The sequence below is a fragment of the Balaenoptera acutorostrata genome, chromosome 1 (assembly GCF_949987535.1).
Source record: "Balaenoptera acutorostrata chromosome 1, mBalAcu1.1, whole genome shotgun sequence".
NCBI classification, from domain to species: Eukaryota; Metazoa; Chordata; class Mammalia; order Artiodactyla; family Balaenopteridae; genus Balaenoptera; species Balaenoptera acutorostrata.
Genome location: NC_080064.1, coordinates 96921570 through 96938470, shown reverse-complemented (window position 1 = coordinate 96938470; position 16901 = coordinate 96921570). Strand labels below are relative to the sequence as shown.

Below are 16901 nucleotides of genomic sequence, written 5' to 3'. Positions count from 1 at the left end.
CATTCTTTGTGCTACCAGCCCACTCTCTTAAGTTCGCTGCACACAAACCCCAGTCCCAAACCTCTCTCTGCCCAAGATGCCCCTTTAAGCCGTGCTTCCGCCAGCTGGCTGGCGCCCCTTCCCGGGCTGGCGGCCACGAAGCGACTTCGCTTCCCTGTAGATCGAATGCGGTAGGTGCAGGGAGGTGGGCGCTGTGAATCAGAAGGGCAAAGGGAGGGGGTCTGTAGGATGTGCTGAAGGACACAGGGGTTGGAGTGGGGGAGGGTCCTCAACTCTCGGGTTGTGCCTCCTGTGTGGGAAACCCACGCTGCCCTGACGCAGAGCAGAGGGTTGAAGTGGCGTTGTCTGGGTTTGGGAGGACCTAGCTGAGCTGACCGGGATCACCTGTCAGGATGACAGAAGGCTATCTCCGAGCCAGAGCCAGCCCCGGAACTGGGGTGGCCCCGAGGCTGCTGGTGTTTGCAGCATCTCTGCTGATCCGTCTCTCTCCTCATGAGCACTGCGATCGATACCCTGTACCGCCTCTTCCCAAACCTGGCTGGACCCTGACTCCATCCATCCCTTTGGCTTCTTTTTCTAACGAATATTTTCTCTGCTGGCAGGGCTGCTACCAGAGCCTGGGCACAGGGAGATTTCTCATCAGATCTGTCATTTTCCTTGCTAAGGCCTGGAAAATACCTTAATCATCCACCTCTTTCTCTTTTCACAGCTGATGACATTCTTTCCCACCCTCACATAATCAAGAGACAAAAGCCTGCCCCCCACCGCATCACATCAGAAAAGAGATATTAATTCTCTTTTCCCTCCTCAACCCCTTACACCTCACCACATATTCATTCTTTCATCTAAGGGGAAACCAAACTGGAGGCAAATAAGTCAAGGTCTGTGACTTCAAGACCTTAGACTGTCTTCTCATTTTCACCCAGGGAAGGTTTAAGTACTTCAAGGATAATCTCTGAGGGTAGAGATTCTTAACCTGAGAACCATGGATGATTCCTAGGGGGAGTGGGAAACTGGTGACATTGAACGTAATATTGTGCCCAAATGTATTTTTCTAGGGAATGTAAATGTAGCCTGTGACTGTTTCTCAGAAGGGGCATAGAGGTGCAAGTTTGTTCAGCAAGAACCTTTATAGTTAAAAGGGCAAAGCACGTGGCCCTCAACTCCTGACAGGAAGCTTGTCTAGGTCACAGATGGTAGGAGAGCAAGTGGAAACAGCATTGTGGAAGCCAATATCTCTCGCCTTTTGAGTTTGCTCTAAATTTACTGATGAGTCTCAGTTACTTTGGACTAATTGGTGCCACCAAAAGAGGAGATGTTGCCAGACTGGGGTCCGCCAGGAACAACTCAGCCTGCAGACTCTATCGCTGGGAGTGCAGAGTGGAGAGGAGTGGAATGATGTTTTGGTGGAAATGCTGATATTTGTCCAAGAACTTAAAGCAAGGGGAGGAGGAGGAAAAAAGTCCCCAGAAGGGCTACATTCTTGGCGCCTTCATGGCAAATGCTTGAAGCACTGTTTATTCAGATGTATAATAACAAGCACCAGAAAACAACATGCAACATTCTCCCCCCACCCCTGATCTTCAATCCCAGAAGAAGGACACCTATGACCATGATAGTGGAGGGAACTCATGTTCAGGAAAGGTCCTAGGTGGGCACCCTGGCAGGGTCAGAGTTTACTAGGGCAAAGGGCAAGTGCCCTGCCTGTTGGCCTCCTGTGGCAACTGGAGAAACCAGCACCTTCTACCTCAGGCCCCACTAGGCAAAGTGGTGATGCCGGCCCTAGTTGGAGGGGACACGAGTCCTATGAGGACAGCTGCGCACTCAGCATTAGACCCAGCCCAGCCCTCTGAAGGTAATGAGGTGAAGTAGCCTTTCCTCTTAGGGTGGCTATGGAGAGAGAGGCCATAGCCTAAATCAAGGCTCTTCAGGCTGAGAACAAGCCAGCCTCCTGAAGAAGAGAAAGAGCCTTCTCTGCTCTAGGGAGAGTTCTGGGCTAGGAGTCCTTGGCAGGAGTGCACACCCACCCACCCCCTTTCCCTAGCTGAAGGGCCAATTAGTAACTTAGGCCCCCAAATGAGAACACTTTATCCATCACATTTCAGATAAATTATAAATACGTACACAGAATCCAAACAAAGTTCCAGTAGAAGCTACTCACAGACACTCACAGGGGCCAGCTTGAAGAAAACTGAAGGTCATCCCTTTGTTCTCTGTATCTCTGGAGCTGTGGGCAAAACTGTCTCCCCTTGTCCTTGAGTAATCATGGGGACAGCTCAGGACAGAGAGGTTCAGACTTAGAAACACCCTTATCCCCATCTCCTATCTTCCCTCCTCAAATGCCTTCCCCCAAATCTAAAAAACAAAACACCTAATTTTTCACTGAAGGACTCTGGAGCGTTTGAAGATGTAAACCTCACACTCCCCTGTCAAGTGGGGAAACTGACCCAAAGAAGAAATGATTGGCCCAAAGTCAAAGGTCCTGCCGCCTGGGTACCGCAGTAATGCAAACGTTACAATGGAGGGTGCTGAGGAAGGTGAGGAGGTTGGAGGGGTTGACTCAGTCCTGAGGAGAGACTGGCACAGGGCACATTTACCTTTGGGATGACAACTGGGCTAATTGGCACTGGATTGGAAAACGGCTGGATTCTGCCTTCTTCCTTCTTCCCTGGGCAGCCCTATGGCCAGGGCAGACTGAAATGTTTTGAGCTGGATGGGAGACAGATGGCCCTTATCCAGTCAGCACTGACTCTTGGGCCCTGGGGTCCCCAGAGGGACTGAAGAGGTGTCAGGAAGGGGAGACACACCAAAGACAAATATGGAACTGGGTCCCGAAGTGAAGAAGCACCAAGAGCATCAGCCTGCCCTGGACTGGGGTGGGCGTGTAGGGGGGATAGAGCTTGGAGCAAATGGGGAAGCAGGGGAGGAATGGCGGGCAAAGGGAGAGGGCATGTTCTTTCGTAAAGGTGAGAAGGGGAAGTACAAAACGGGCCAGAGAAGGAGCAGGGTGGGAAAAAAACAAGTAGAGAGTGAGGAAGAAATGGGCCCATCCATCCATGTCCTGGGGCTCTGGGGCAACTTAGACTCATGATGGTCCTTTCTTACCCTTTCAAAGCCCCTATCTGGCCCCACAGGAATGAAAGGAAGGCCTGGACAGACTTTGAAAAGGATCTTGAATGCCTCAGACCCAAGAGGCTGGGGAAGGGAGAGGGACAGAGAGGTGGGAGGCGGGGAGGCTGAAATGGAGATGCTCCTAGACCCCTCATCTTGTGTCCCAAGTGTGAGACCAAGCCCAAGAAGGAGGACAGGGAGGAAGGTAAGGAGTTTCTAGGGCAAGTATGAGTTTAGAGTGTTGGTGGAAGTGCCCCAGCCTGGAGGGGTGAGAGGACTAAGGGAATAAAAAAAAACTGATTCCCCAGCAAGTTTCCTGGCTTCTGTTTCTTGAAGTTGCAACTCAGTTGCAATTTATCTGCTCCTCACCAAGTCTCAGCCTACTTGGGACCCTCTGAAAGGCTGTTTTCTAGGCTAGTCAGCCTCCTGGGTTCCCACATGATGGGGTCTGTGGGCAAACAGAGGCCAGAGGAGAGGGTGGGGAGCATACTGAGCTCAGGCTGATTGGAGGTCAGCACAGACACGGGGCCTTGATGACAGCCATTGAAGAGGGGTCACTAAACCACTGGTGGGCCCTCCATGCAAGGGGGCAGGGAGAAGGCTGCCAGCCAATTTCCCCTCCCCCCACTTTTATTGAAGCTGGACAGACTGATAGAAGTGGCAGCTAGGAACCAGTCTCAGGTCTCCTGACCCCAACCTTTGCCTGTAGCAGAGGCTGGTTCTCAAAGGCTGTGAGGGTACATGTAAGACCCCAAGTAAGATGCCTGGGTCCAGGCAGTAGATAAGAAGCACTGATCTCCTGCCATCCGGGGCTCCAGCAAGAGGAGGGATAGGAAGCCACTGGGAGGGCTGCCCAGCTTTCCGACAGCTGATGCCTGCCCATCCAGTGAAGACGTCTCAAAGCTCAGAGCCCAGAATAATGGGGGAGGGGAGTTGGGGGAGGAAGAAGAGGGAGGTCCTGGAAGCCAGAGGCGGTTGAAGAGGCGCTGTCCTGTTCGGGAGTAGCCGGGTGGGGGCCGCTTACTGCTTCTCCACCGCTCCTTGCTCAGCTGCGCTCTCCTGGCCGGCGCCCTGGCCCTGGTCCTGGCCCTGGTCCTGGCCCTGCCCATGCCACGGGGTCTCCTTGAACACAAACCAACAGTTCCCGGCCCACAGGAAGAAGTTGATAAAGCCAAAGAGCTGCAAAGACATCAGGGGGAGGGCGGCTTATGAGAATAGAAGGAGGGCATCCTGGGAACAGGGAGGGGGAGTACCTGTGTGTTGGGGGGAGGGGGAGGTGCAGAGGGCTAGAAAGACTAAAAGAGAACTGGAGGTAGAGTCAGGGTTTAAGGCCATCACCCACTAAGGGATTCTCTGGTGAAAGTGTCTAACTCTGTCCACAGCATGCACCCAAGCTGTGGCTTGGTCGCTAGGAAAACCTGGCTCCTGGAGTGGAGCACCGTGCAAAGCACAGCAAGGAGCAAGGGCTCTAGCGGCGCTTCCCACGGCGTCCGCAGGCCGTTTTCAGTAGGCCTTGTTGGGGTGGGTGGGGCCAGAGCTGTCCAAGGTGCTCCTTCCCTAGGGCAGCGACCCAGCCAGCTCTATCCAAATATTTATTCAAAATATTTAAAAACCTATCAGCAGGGAGTTTTTAGGGGGAAGTGTTCTGATGTCTGCAATCAACTCTGAAATGCATTAAAAATAAGATGGATTGATAGACGAAGAGAGGCAGATAGATATGGGACAGAGCAAGTCTAGTAAAATGTTAATGGTACAGTCTAGCTGATGAGTGCGTGGCTGTTCACCGTAAAAGTCTTTCAACTTCGCCGAATGTGTGAACATTTTTACAGTAAAAGGCTGTGGGGCTAACACCTATCAGCAGGGTTCCAGCAAGGTCTAGAAGGCTCCCTGGTGTGCCAGCCATTAAACCTTTCAGTTGCTGGGCCCGGGGAAGGTTCAGGCCATTTTCAGGGCAGGGCTGAGGTGGCTGGGCTGACAGGAGGGCATTTGCAAAGCTCAGCTACTTACCAACTGATATGGAGATGTTTCAGTGTTCTAACAGCTGGGGTGGCCAAATACATGCATACCAGCTAGACCCACCACTGCCCAAAGACCTTTTCCAGCCTGGAGGCCCGAGTGACAATAAGCCCCTTCTCACCCACTCTGGATCTGCTCCCCGCTTTGAGCCCAGTCACAGCCCTGGGCTCCCCGTCCACCTGCTCACGCGTGTACATACACACAGACCGTAAAGAGGCAGGAGGAGGGAGAGGCAGTCACAAAGAGCACGCCTGGAGGTGGGGAGAAGAGAGGGAAATGGGAGGCAGAGGGCAGAAGGAGGAAGGCACAGGAGGCTGAGTGGCTCTTGGGTTCCCCCTGCCCAAATGTCCCTCAGGGTCAGCCAGGGGCCAGCAGCCAGCATTAGGTGCAGGGGAAGCACTGGCTGCCAGGGCCGGGGAGGGGAGCTGTGGAGACACCCTCTCTGTTCCTCTCAGACCCCGCTGTGACAGGCCTGGGCAGCTGGGAGTGTGCTGCCTTCCCCAGACCCCTTCAGTGGCCACAGGTCTCACCACGGAGATGTTGGCCAGTCCCATGGAGGGCGAGGCCCCGGCACTGCACACCGCCTCCTCTCCGTGGCACACAGACATGGCTGCTGTCAGGCTGGATGGTCGTGTGGCCCCCTTGATGTCAGTCAGGCCCTTGCCCCAGGCAGCTGCAGCTACCAGCCAGAAAAAGGTGAAGGAGACAGTCACACAGAAGTCCTGGGAGGAGCAGAGGGACAGGAAATGCAATCAGAAAGGCCTCCATGATTCTGTACTTCTTCTCCCCTCGCCATAAGGCACTGGAATCCTGGGGTCCCAGGACAGCTGCCTCTTCCCATCCTACCCAACACCTAGAGCTTCAGGGAACTCAGATCATCCTAGGGAATCTGCCACCGAGAGAATCCTGCCAGCCAGGGCTACCCCTGCCCATGCCCTCAGAACTGAGGTCAGGTAACAGTGTGCCCAGGCATCTGTTGGTCAGTGTCATCCCCAAACCCACGTGGCCTAAACTTGATACTCTCCCCATGCCCAGCCTTTCCTTTGATCACCACTGCTCAGTTACAACTGGTGGCAGAGTGAGGGCAGACTGCAGGAGATAAATGGGGTCCCCTAAGGCACCCTTTCCACCCTGCATGCCTGGGATAAGGAGAAAGTAAAGGGGAAATAACATTAATAATAGCTAGCACTTATGGAGGCTAACTATACACCAGGTATTTTACATGCATGTTCACTTTATCCTTCCAAAACACTATTAGATAGTTATTATTTTATTCCCATTTTATAGTTGAGGAAACTGAGAGTTAGAGAGGTTAAGGAAATTGTCAAGAGCACACAGCTAGTAAGGAACAGTGCTGGGATTTGAACCCAAGCAATCAGACTTCAGCGCCTGCTTCTTGAAGCTATTGTGCCTACTTTGAGTAGAGCAAGCGATGGGAGGTTGGTAGACGCAGAGTCCTGGGACATGGGCCTTCCACTGGCCCGAGGACCTGTGGCAGCCCCAGCACCCGAAGGGACCAACAGCAAAGAGCTGGCAGGGAGATTGAGGAGGTTCACATCCGAGTGTCAGGGACCCAGGAAAGCCACCATGTTTGTCCTCAGCCGGGGAACATATGTCTCCTCAGTGTCTCCACCCCATCCCTCCTGGCTGTGCCCACTCACCACCAGGGGGAAGCGCCTGTTCTCCGTGTAGATGTTGTGGAAACGCAGGTAGAGGACGAGTGCAGCTATGGTGTAGAAGAAGGAAAAGATGCCCAGGGTCACGAAGAACTCAGCGGGGGCAGAGAAGTCCCCCATGAGATGCATGGTCGTGGAGGTGGATTCATCGTCGCAGAGGGGCATCTCATACTGGACCCGGTTCAACCTGCAGGTGGCACGGAGCCCACCCTGAGCTCAGGGCGATCCTCTCCCTGTGGAGGCAGTGGGCTTCCCCTGCCCCAGGAGCAGTCCTGCACTAGTTCTCACCCAAGGACTCTTACAGAACCAAGAAAGGGGCAGGTAGGGAGGAAAGTTGCTGGAGGGAACCTCGCAGTCAGGACAGGAATTTCCCTGGAATTCTGGTCAAACTCTACCTCCCTCTCAGCCACCACCCCACACTCATCCACCCTGCCCAGATACAGTGACCCTGTATTTCCAAGTATCTCCATGACCCTTTAGATCGTAACCACAGTATATATAGTTCATCTATTTCTGGTAGCCAAACCACCAGGAAAATCAGCTTCATTCTGTCCCTGGGAAAGCACAGGTCCACAGTGGCCAAGTTAAGATTGGAATCACCCATTCTCAGGCTTTATTTAGGTCCCCCAATGAGACTACACTGGACAAGCTCGAGAGAGAAAAACAAATACCCTATTATGAACAAGAGACAGCTAATCTAACTTGGCTGCTGCTACTAGAAATTTCTGAAAAGCTGAGCCCTGTCCCCATTCCCCTCTGAACACTTGGGCTCTCCCTTCTCTAAGCTCCCAAACACTCAGGAAAGAGTATTGTCTTCTACCTCCTGGTCAAGGTATACCTCCTTGTATTCTGGTGGTACGGGTGAGCATCCCCCATCAGCTCTTTAGGATCTGAGTACTGACAAGCTTCCTTACCTTCAAGGCAGGGAGGAGGCTGCTGAGGGTCGAGGAGCCTCCACCCCACACTGCATGGGTTCTTTCTGTAGGAGCTGTTGTTACCTGCTATTGGTTATCCATGGACTGCAACATTATTATAACAAAGGATCTATTTGAGTTTCCCTTATATTTTTCTCTGGCCAGTGTGTCTGAAATTCCTAAAGGGCAGGAAGGACCTGAGCCTTGTAATTCTATCTGAAACTGGAGTGGCACACAACAAAAGGTTTTTAGGTTTCTGGAGGAGAAAGAGACCAAGCAGGTCCTGCCAATCTAGTGAGAGAGGCTATGCGGGGTCAGAATCAACTCCTGCTCACCTGAAGGGATAGCCGAACGAAACAATGATGGCGCTCACGTCCTTGGCTTCGTTGTTGCAGCGAACCGTTGCTCCTGTTTCCCCACTGTAGGAGCCGCAGGACCCGAAGGCGAAAATAGCAAAGAGCTGAGGGAGAGTGAAGTCCCTCTGAGAGTCAGAAGGTCTCAGCTGGCCAAGGTCTATCCCTTCAGAACCACCCTCTGACTCTCAGCCGGTGCAGATATGGCGGGGGGAGGGGCCAGAAGTCCCTTTAATCAAGTCCCTCCTGGCCAGGGACCCATGGCTTCCTTTGGTCTCCCAGCCTCAGGGTGCTGTGTTCACTGCACAGCGTGCTGGACCAAATAGCCAAATGAATAAGGTTGACTTTGACTGGTACCTGGGAGGGAGATGAAGAGGGAGAAATGGGCAGTTTCCGGGTCTCCCCATTGGATGTGACACTGGAGACCACAGGTAGCCTCCTTAAGATGATGACTAACACAAAGCAATTTAGGCTTTGGAAACTTCTATCTCAAAGTTGGACTTGAATTTCCTCCCCAAGGGAGAGGCACCCTAGAAATAGATTTCCCTGCACCAATCTAGATCAGGAGTGCATGGAACTCTTTCCATTTCTCCTTTGAAGCCGTCACTGAATCTTGCCGTTACCTTCTTGCTAACTTCCAATGGCTTCCTGCCTCAGTGGAGGTATAGCTGGAGGGGACAACCTCTGCCAAGTCTTCCGAGGGGCCAAGGGGGCAGGGGCCCGGCTGCTGTCCCACGGTACTGCCAGCTAACTCCTCTCCCCCAAAGGCACCTTTCCTTTGGCAACTGTGCTGGCTGCATTGATGCTGGAAGTCCTGTCTCAAGCCCAGAGAAAAGTATCCTCAACTTGCCTTATCAGCCTCTGCTTTTTCCCCAGTGGTGTTTCCCTTTATAATCCATTGCTGCTGCCATTTTTCAGTGTTAAGAACCAGAGGCGTTTCAGATCACTTGAATTGTTTTCCTCTTCACCTTTCATCACATTTTACTAAACGTCCTGCCTTGAGTGACATGAAATTCCCTCATCCTATGATTTTCTAATTTCTTTCTGAGGATACACACTTTGGTTAGAAGGAGGTGAGAAATTGGAGTCTCTGATCCTCCCACATCATCTGTTCAGGCCTCGTTTCCTGTGCACTTACCATTGGCTTGTGCACGATGTAATCATTTGTATTAAGCAGTGAGCTTATTCTGTTAATTGTTCACTTTTTGTATGTTTCTTTGCAATTTGGTATCTTGGATATTAAGCACCTAGAAGACAACTAATTCACATCCCAGTCCTGCATCCAGTGTTTATGGAATAGAGTTGTGTTCACATTATTTTGCTAATGCTTGATAGTGTTGTGGAGTGAAGAGACCTCCATCAGGAGTCTGGAAATCCAGGTCCTAGTCCTGGCCCTGTCACTAACTGGCAGGGTGACCTCTACTAAGTCATTCTGCTCTCTGAGTCTCAGTTTCCTCCTCTGTAAAATGAGGGGTTTGGAGCAGGAATCCAAAGGCCTTTTCCAACTCTATGATTCTCTCACTCTCCGAGGGTAACGCCATCAGTGTGCTCTTGGCTGGGCTTGCCAGCAGCTGTGCTCTGTCCCTGGGTGGTGTCCGGTGCCACTGCCCCACCTTGCATCGCCTGGCCTGGCAGATCTTCTTGATGCTGGAGCCACTGACTCCTCTCTAAAGGTCATAATGGGTACCTCTCTGTTTCTAGGAGGTTTAGTTCAAACAAATGACAATTGTCTCCATCTTAAAAATCATCCAGGAAAGGAGACAGTATAACTTCTCTCCAATGCCTGATTAACCTCCTGATCTGACTTAAATTACAGAGGCTGCAGTAGAGCCCTGTTTGCTCATCTTCTTGACAGGCCTGGAGAGAAGTTACTCAAAGCCTCTGCACCATTATCCTTTACATACTCCAAGTTGCCTCCCTGGCATAACAGCGGAACTTCTCTAGCTCGTCCTCGTAAGAATTCTCCAACCTTGTCAGCTCTGTTTCTTGTCAGTTCTCTGATTCCTCTTGGAAGTTTCTTTGTTCCTCTTAGCTTCTGGTGTCCAGAACTGGACACAATTAAGGCGTTACATTCTGGGAAGGGCAGACAGTTGGATATCTTTTTACTGTTGGCAGTTAGCCAGTGAGTGGCTCTGTAATAGGTTCCCCCCAAAAGTAGGTACTCCTAACTTGGGGCAATGAACAGTTAGTTATGGAGCCTGCTTTTTACCAGCACTCTCTTGACTGGCACTCCTGACCATCTACAGAAAGATGTCATTTATTGAGCATCTACTATGTACCAGGCATTGTTCTAGGCGATATGATTTATTAGTGAACAAAAGAGAAAAAAAAACCCTCTGTCTTCATGGAGCTCCTACTCTAGAGCTGCACTGTCCACAATGGTAGCCACTAGCCAAGTGTGGCTATTTACATTTAAATTAATTAAAATTAAATAACATTTAAAATTCAGTTGCTCAGCCACACTGGCCACATTTCAAGTGCTCCCTAGGCACATGTGACTAGCAGGTTCCATACTGGACAACACAGATTATAGAGCTTTTCCATCATTGTGGAAAGTTCTGCTACGTCCAGATGACAACCTTGAGGTTCTGAAAATCCTGAACCCTGCTTTACGATTCCTCCCTGGGCAAAATATACCCCTAGTAACTTTAGTATTAACTGTATTCTTTTCTATTCTGATTCTTTGAAAGTCAGGAGCCTCTAAACACCTTATATAACTTTATTAACCAGAATATATGATTAAATCTGAACATAACACAGTCAGATGGTGTCAGATAACAGATGACAGTTGGCTATGCAAGTGAACGGATGGAGGAATCTCAGGAAAATCTCACAGGTTCACAGAGCAGCAGAGCAAAAAGGATCACAGAGATTATCAAGCACAATAGTCTCATTTCCTAGAGGTGGAAACTGAAGTCCCAAAAGATTAAGTGGCTTTCCCAAGGTCACATTTAGCCAATGTGAGAGCCAGGCTTAGAATTCACAACTCTTGATTCCCGGTTCAGTGCTCTTTCTACGTCACCCATTCATTAATCAACAAAGAGTTATCGAGCATCTACTTTGTGCCAGGTGCTGCAGAATCTAAGTTGAATAAGACCTGGTGCCTGCTCTCAAGACTTTGCATCCAGAAAGGAGAGAGTCATGCTCAAATAAAAACCAAAACAAAACCCTGCATCACAGAGTTATAAAGGCTGAAAAAGACCTCTACTGTGTGCAGGGAGGATTGCAAAGAGAGAGGAAGTAGCTCTGCACCTGGGATGCAGGAGCAGAGAAAGACATGCTTTCCCAGCCCCCTCTACCTTTCTGTATCAGATATGCTTTCTTCCTTAACTGTGCCAGGTGACTGAGCCATAGGGAAGAGTGGGGAAGAACAGAAACCACCCCTGTCACCAAGCACAAGGCTCTGAGCCAAACAAGCTGGTCATAAAGAACAGGAGCCAAGAAGACATGGAGACCCTAAGACAAGGGGCAACTCCAGAGCTCTGGTACCAGCCAGCCTTCCTCCTCATGGACCTGCATTGCGGGGAACAGCAGTGGTCATACACTGCCACCCTCCTCCTCCTCTTCCTCCTCCTCCTCCTCCTCCTCCCTCTGCATCTCTTTTGGAAAGATGTCAGAATAACCTTGCTACTTTAAGGATGAGGCTCCATTTTGGTGCTGACTTGCTTCTTGGTGATAATCCTTTGTCAGTCCTGAGAACACTAACGTTTCCACTTAGTGCAGGGCACAAGGAAGACAAGTTCTCCCCCAGATCCTATTCCCACAATCATCTCACTGGTTTTTATGGACTCTGATGGTGTACTTTCAAATTCCCCACATTTATGGAAATACCTTATTTTCATTACAGAGACCCCAGGGCCAAATAAGTGACTTTGGCACTTCAGAGGTGAATTACTGATCAAGGGCACACCAAGTTAAAGGTAACGTGACATTATCGATACAGTAACTGAGTAATCCAGGAGATTCGTACCTTACCCTCAAAGTGAGGATTTGGCAGTGACATCTGAATAATCTCACCAAAGGACAAGTCCAGCTGACAGTCTGCATAAGGGGGAAAGTTAGGGAGAAGGAGAGGTTTGGGAACCAACACTTGCTGAATACCTCCTGGACTGCCAGGCTCACCATGGTCTTCCTGAATGCTCTAATTCTTTACAGATATTAGCTCCTGTAATCCTCCCAGTGAGCTCATGAGATAGATCTTACCCTCATCTACAGATAAGAAACTGACACCCATGAAGATTTCATCACTTACCCTAGGTTCCATAGCTAGAAAGCAGAGAAAAACTAGTTCTCCAATAATTGGTATATGCCCCTGTTATTTTCCTAGCTTAGTGTAGACTTAGTGAGACCCCAGAACTGCAATTGAGGTGAGATTAGTTAATCTTTAAATTTTAAAGAGATACCCTAAGCTAAGCTCCTCACTAATAAAAGAATAACATTACTTTTATCTCACCAGGATTCCAGTAAAACCTTTGCTTTTTGTAATAGTGACAACAAAGTTTTCAATTATCATTACAATAACTGCAGGTTTGTGTGTGGTTTTTTCCCCCTTTTCCAGACTGGAGTATTTGATCCCTCCAAGCAGGAAATATGCAAAAAGTCCCAAACGACATTTTCACTGTCATTTTGGTGCTGGTTCCTGGTGCTGGTTCCTGTGTTCACCTGCAGAGACTCAGGGCAAGTGAAACTCACTCTGAATTCAGGATACCAGGATGGCAGTAAAAGCAAATCATGTCTCTTTATGATGCTACCCTTCGAATGAAGGCTGAGTGCAGAGCCTAGCCCTGGACTCTCGGATTGAGTATTATGAGAGAAAGGCATAAGTTCCTCTCTAAGAAGTTGAGGATCTTAAAAGTCAAACAGGTCTTAATTCTTAGGGATCAGCACTGACTGTGGGAGGAGACTAGGCATTGCTTTGTGCAGCCTTATAGAAATGTTGTGGGTATTGGTTGAGGGAGGGTTGGGAAAAGGATAGAAAGGTTGAAGAAGGAAGCTTTTCAGAATCCCTCCTATGGAGGATGATTCCATGGTCTAATAACCTCATTGTTTCCCTCATCCTTTGACAGCCTTTCTCAAATTTCCCTTAGATCCATTTGTCTAGTTTAAAGATAAAATTGTACCCTTACATTTCTGGTTCTGCTCCTCTGGACCACTCATAATGGATCCCTAGTTCTGGATGGTAGACACACGGAGCCTTAATATCATTCGTCTACGGCCCCCTCAAGTACTCAAGTGGTGGGTCATGGCAGGGAAGTGGGGGGGAGGTGAAAGAGCTCAGTCAGCAGTTGTTCCAACCGCTCTTGAGGCAGTAGAGAGAGTGGAAAGTCCCCAACAGGTCCCAGAATTTGCACGTGGGCGCTCCGCATGCTGGCCTGTAGCCCCAGTCAGGGTCTCAGATATCCAGCGGTAACCCCAAATGCACTATTGCCCCCGAATTCCAGATCTGATGATTCTCATCCAAAGGATGATTTAAGAATCAGCGACACAGTGCTAACTCCTGTCTCCAGTGAGTTAAAAGCCCTTTAGAACTAAATCCTCCTCAGTATTAATGGTAACCTATTCCCTAGCTGAATTCTGTGCTGAAAGCACATTAATTAAGTTATTCACACACCACTTGGTGTGTGGATTGTCTAACTTAAATCTCTTCTGTGATAGTGCAATAACTGCTCCCGAAGTCTTTATGATTTGAAAGAGTGACTGCACCTGTCCACATTCCTAATTTATACCCAGGAGGCCTTGGGCACCGCGAAGGACAGAGAACATGCTAATATCTCAAAGTACCAGTGAGGCAGGAGAAGATGGTATTTCCCCTATACCACTACAGGGGAAACTGAGGCCCTGGGCAAATGATTTCTTCAAGGTCACAGGATAAGTCTAACCAAGGGCAATGTTCTAGCATGCCAACTCATTTAGAGCAGAAAGGGACCCTAGGGATGGTCTGAACATTTGATTAATATGGAAACTGAAGTCCAAAGAAGAGATTTGTCCAAGGTCAAGTAGGTAGAAAAGGCAGGTCCAGGTCTAGAACCCAGGGCCCCAGCTTTCCAGCTCAATATTCTCTCTTATTCTACAAGCCACATTTTGGCTGATTTTTATTGTCTTACTATTTTTTCTTTTATGTAGTCCTAGAGCCATGAACTCCATTCATTCATTCATCCACTCCCTCACGCAGTTACAGGAACGCAGATTACTCTAGTGACCTCAACAGGACAGCCGCCAGCCAGGACCCTGTCCCATGAGTCCACCTCCAGGATCAGTGAGGTCCTGGTGGGTTTGGGGACAGGATGGTTTCCATCGCCTGCCTCCTTCCGTCCTCTGCCCTCCGCAGCTTTCTTCATTCCCACTTGTCCTCTTCGCCCCTCCCGCCACCGAGGAGTGGTATGTGCAGGATCAGAGTTCTGGAAAGGTTACACCCGGGTCCTCTCGCCCGGGTGAAATGTGAGCGCCCTGGGCAAAGACTCCTTGCACATAGAAGGACCGAATCCGGGGCTCCGCATGCTTCGTTCCTCACCCTCCTGCCACCAAGTGCTGGAGAAGCAGCCCCAGCCCGCCCCTCCCCCGCCCACCTGTCGCCGCCCCCCACCCTTCCTCCGGGGCGGGCCGCAGCACCTCCCCGCCCCCCACTTCGGCCACATTGCTCGGGTCAGCGTCACAGCCCAGGCTCCCGAAATAGCCCTCGTCTGGGGCAGCGACTCACCCACTGGAGAACTTTGATGAAGCCCAGCGGCTCCTCCAGCCGCCTCCAGCGCAGCCTCACGAGTAGGCGGTCCACCTGCGGAGACAGGGCCCGGGGTCAGGGCCGTGGGGGATCCAGGAAAGCGCTGGCCCTCTTCCTCCCATTCACACCCGGGAGAGAGGGCAGAATAAGGGTCGGCCCGACACCCAGGTGGAGAAGGGGCGGCGAGAGAGCCCCAGGGCGTGCAGGGAGTACCTGCTGGCGCGGCGACTTGTCCGCCGTGCGACTGGAGCTCTCCGTCGAGGACATGCTGGCGCGGCGGGGCCGGGGCGCGGCGCGCGGTCCGCGGGGACCGCGGTGGGGCTCGGGGCTGGTGACCCGCGGCGGGGGAAGCGAGCTGTACCGAAGCGCGAGCGGCCGTCCGCAGCCCGGGATCCAGGCTGCCTGGGTGGGTCGCGGGGGCGCTGCTGCTCGCGCTCGCCGAGGCCTCGGCCGCCGCTCTGCCCCGCCGGCTGCAGAAAACCCCCGAGTCCAATTCAAACTTCTGTCAAACTCGCGAACGAACTTGGCAATAGAGTCACGTGGCGTGCGCTTGAGAACCCTCCTCCCGCCCCCTTAGCTCCCGGGTCCTGCCCGCAGGACGCCTTAAAGGGACCTGTGGCCTCTGCGGGCAGTTCGGCCGCGAGGGGGCTCAGGTTCCTTGCCAGGAGCCTCCAGGGCCAGTCCCAAGCGAGACATCACAGCCGCCCCGACCCATAGCCAAAGTCGGGAACCAGCCTGGCGCGCTGGCAATCATCGGCTCCTAGTTTATCTTTACCAATTTTCCTGGATTTGGAGCTGCTCTGTGCCGTTTTTTCTTCTTTCACACCATAATACTCAGAACCTAAAGGATTCTCATAAAGGCATTATCAGGGCTGAAATAAAGTTCTAAAACTTACGGTTAACAAACTGCTTGCTTCCAAAATCTTCAAGAGCCAGTACAGACGAAAAAGGCAATAGAATGTAACTTACTTATTGTTCTGTCTAGTTAGGCGTTGCTTTAATTTGTTAACACCAAAAGCATTCTTACGTTAGTGATTTAAAAGTTATGGATCATTTAAAAGTATAAACTCAATCTCCTTTAAAATAGCCCTCGCCATTTAAATGAGAGTGAAAATATTCTTTGAGGAATGGCGGGGGGCGGGGGGCGGGGAGGTTGGCTAAGAAGATGTACTTTGTGTTGAAAAGTTGACGTTGTTGCATATGATCCACCGTAAATCGGTCCCTAATTTTCAAGATGTGTTCCGCAGGAGCCTGAATGAGTAATGATGAATATTACACATTCGGTTTACCAGAGTGTAAATGTAAGTAGTGAAAGGTTAAGTGATTTGCCCAAGGTTACTGAGTGAGCCAGTGGGAGGGAGCCAAAGAACCTGCCTTCACCTCCTAAGAATTGACTTGTAAATGTGTATCCATCGCCTGGGAATCATTCCTGGAGGCCCCTTCTGGTACTTCAGAATGACTGTTTTTTGAACATTTAGCTATTATTAATACAATTCGTTCCCCCACTAAGTAAGTGCCTTCCAAGGTTGGGGTCGGGGGAGTGACTGGGGTCAAGTCACCTGGGCTTGAAGGGAACTTCTCCAGTGGACTTCCATGCAAATCTAGGCTAAACAAGGAACTACTGAGTCCCCAATTCACTTCAGATTCCTTTTCTGTGGAATAGGGATAATAATTTCTGTCCTTATTTCATAAAGTGATCATGAGGCTTAAGTGGTGTGAGGTATGTAAATGCCCACACTACACAAATATGAAATAATCTACTCATTACCAATGTCGACAACAATATGCACACAGAATACAACACAAGCAGAAAAGAATCAGAATAACACAGCAAAATCCACACACCCACCAACCAGCCTTGTTAAATTTTAACACTCTTCCTCATTTGTCTCAAATCTATTCCTTAAAAACAAAATTAAAATGGCATATAAAATTGAACCCCTGTGTGTGTAGTATTCAATCCTATTACAAAATATGATCCATCACTGTTTATTCACCTGCCAAAATACATTTGGGTTATTTCCATTTTATTTTTTTACTATTATGAGTAGAGCTGCTAAAAAAAACCACATTTTTTGTACAGGTTTTTGAGTGAAGTAAGTCTTTATTTCTA

The 16901-nt window shown here is 50.1% G+C and overlaps 1 protein-coding gene across 1 annotated transcript; it reads right to left on the bottom strand.

The window, feature by feature from the left end:
- Positions 1–1476: 1476 nt before the first annotated feature.
- SYPL2 (synaptophysin like 2) lies at positions 1477–15354 on the bottom strand. The gene is made up of 6 exons (XM_057532242.1): positions 15002–15354; positions 14768–14842; positions 8053–8177; positions 6789–6990; positions 5658–5849; positions 1477–4290 (listed from the first exon to the last, which is right to left on the bottom strand). Exons 1-6 carry the CDS (start codon positions 15053–15055, stop codon positions 4132–4134), a joined length of 807 nt encoding a protein of 268 aa, XP_057388225.1. The 5' UTR covers positions 15056–15354; the 3' UTR covers positions 1477–4131.
- Positions 15355–16901: the final 1547 nt, after the last annotated feature.

Coding starts and splice junctions, on each gene's coding strand:
- SYPL2 (XM_057532242.1), bottom strand. CDS start 15,055: ATGTCCTCGACGGAGAGCTCCAGTCGCACGGCGGACAAGTCGCCGCGC. Junction 6,991..8,052: donor TCGTTCGGCTATCCCTTCAG/GTGAGCAGGAGT, acceptor TGCCACCTGCAG/GTTGAACCGGGTCCAGTATG. Junction 5,850..6,788: donor ACAGGCGCTTCCCCCTGGTG/GTGAGTGGGCAC, acceptor TGCTCCTCCCAG/GACTTCTGTGTGACTGTCTC.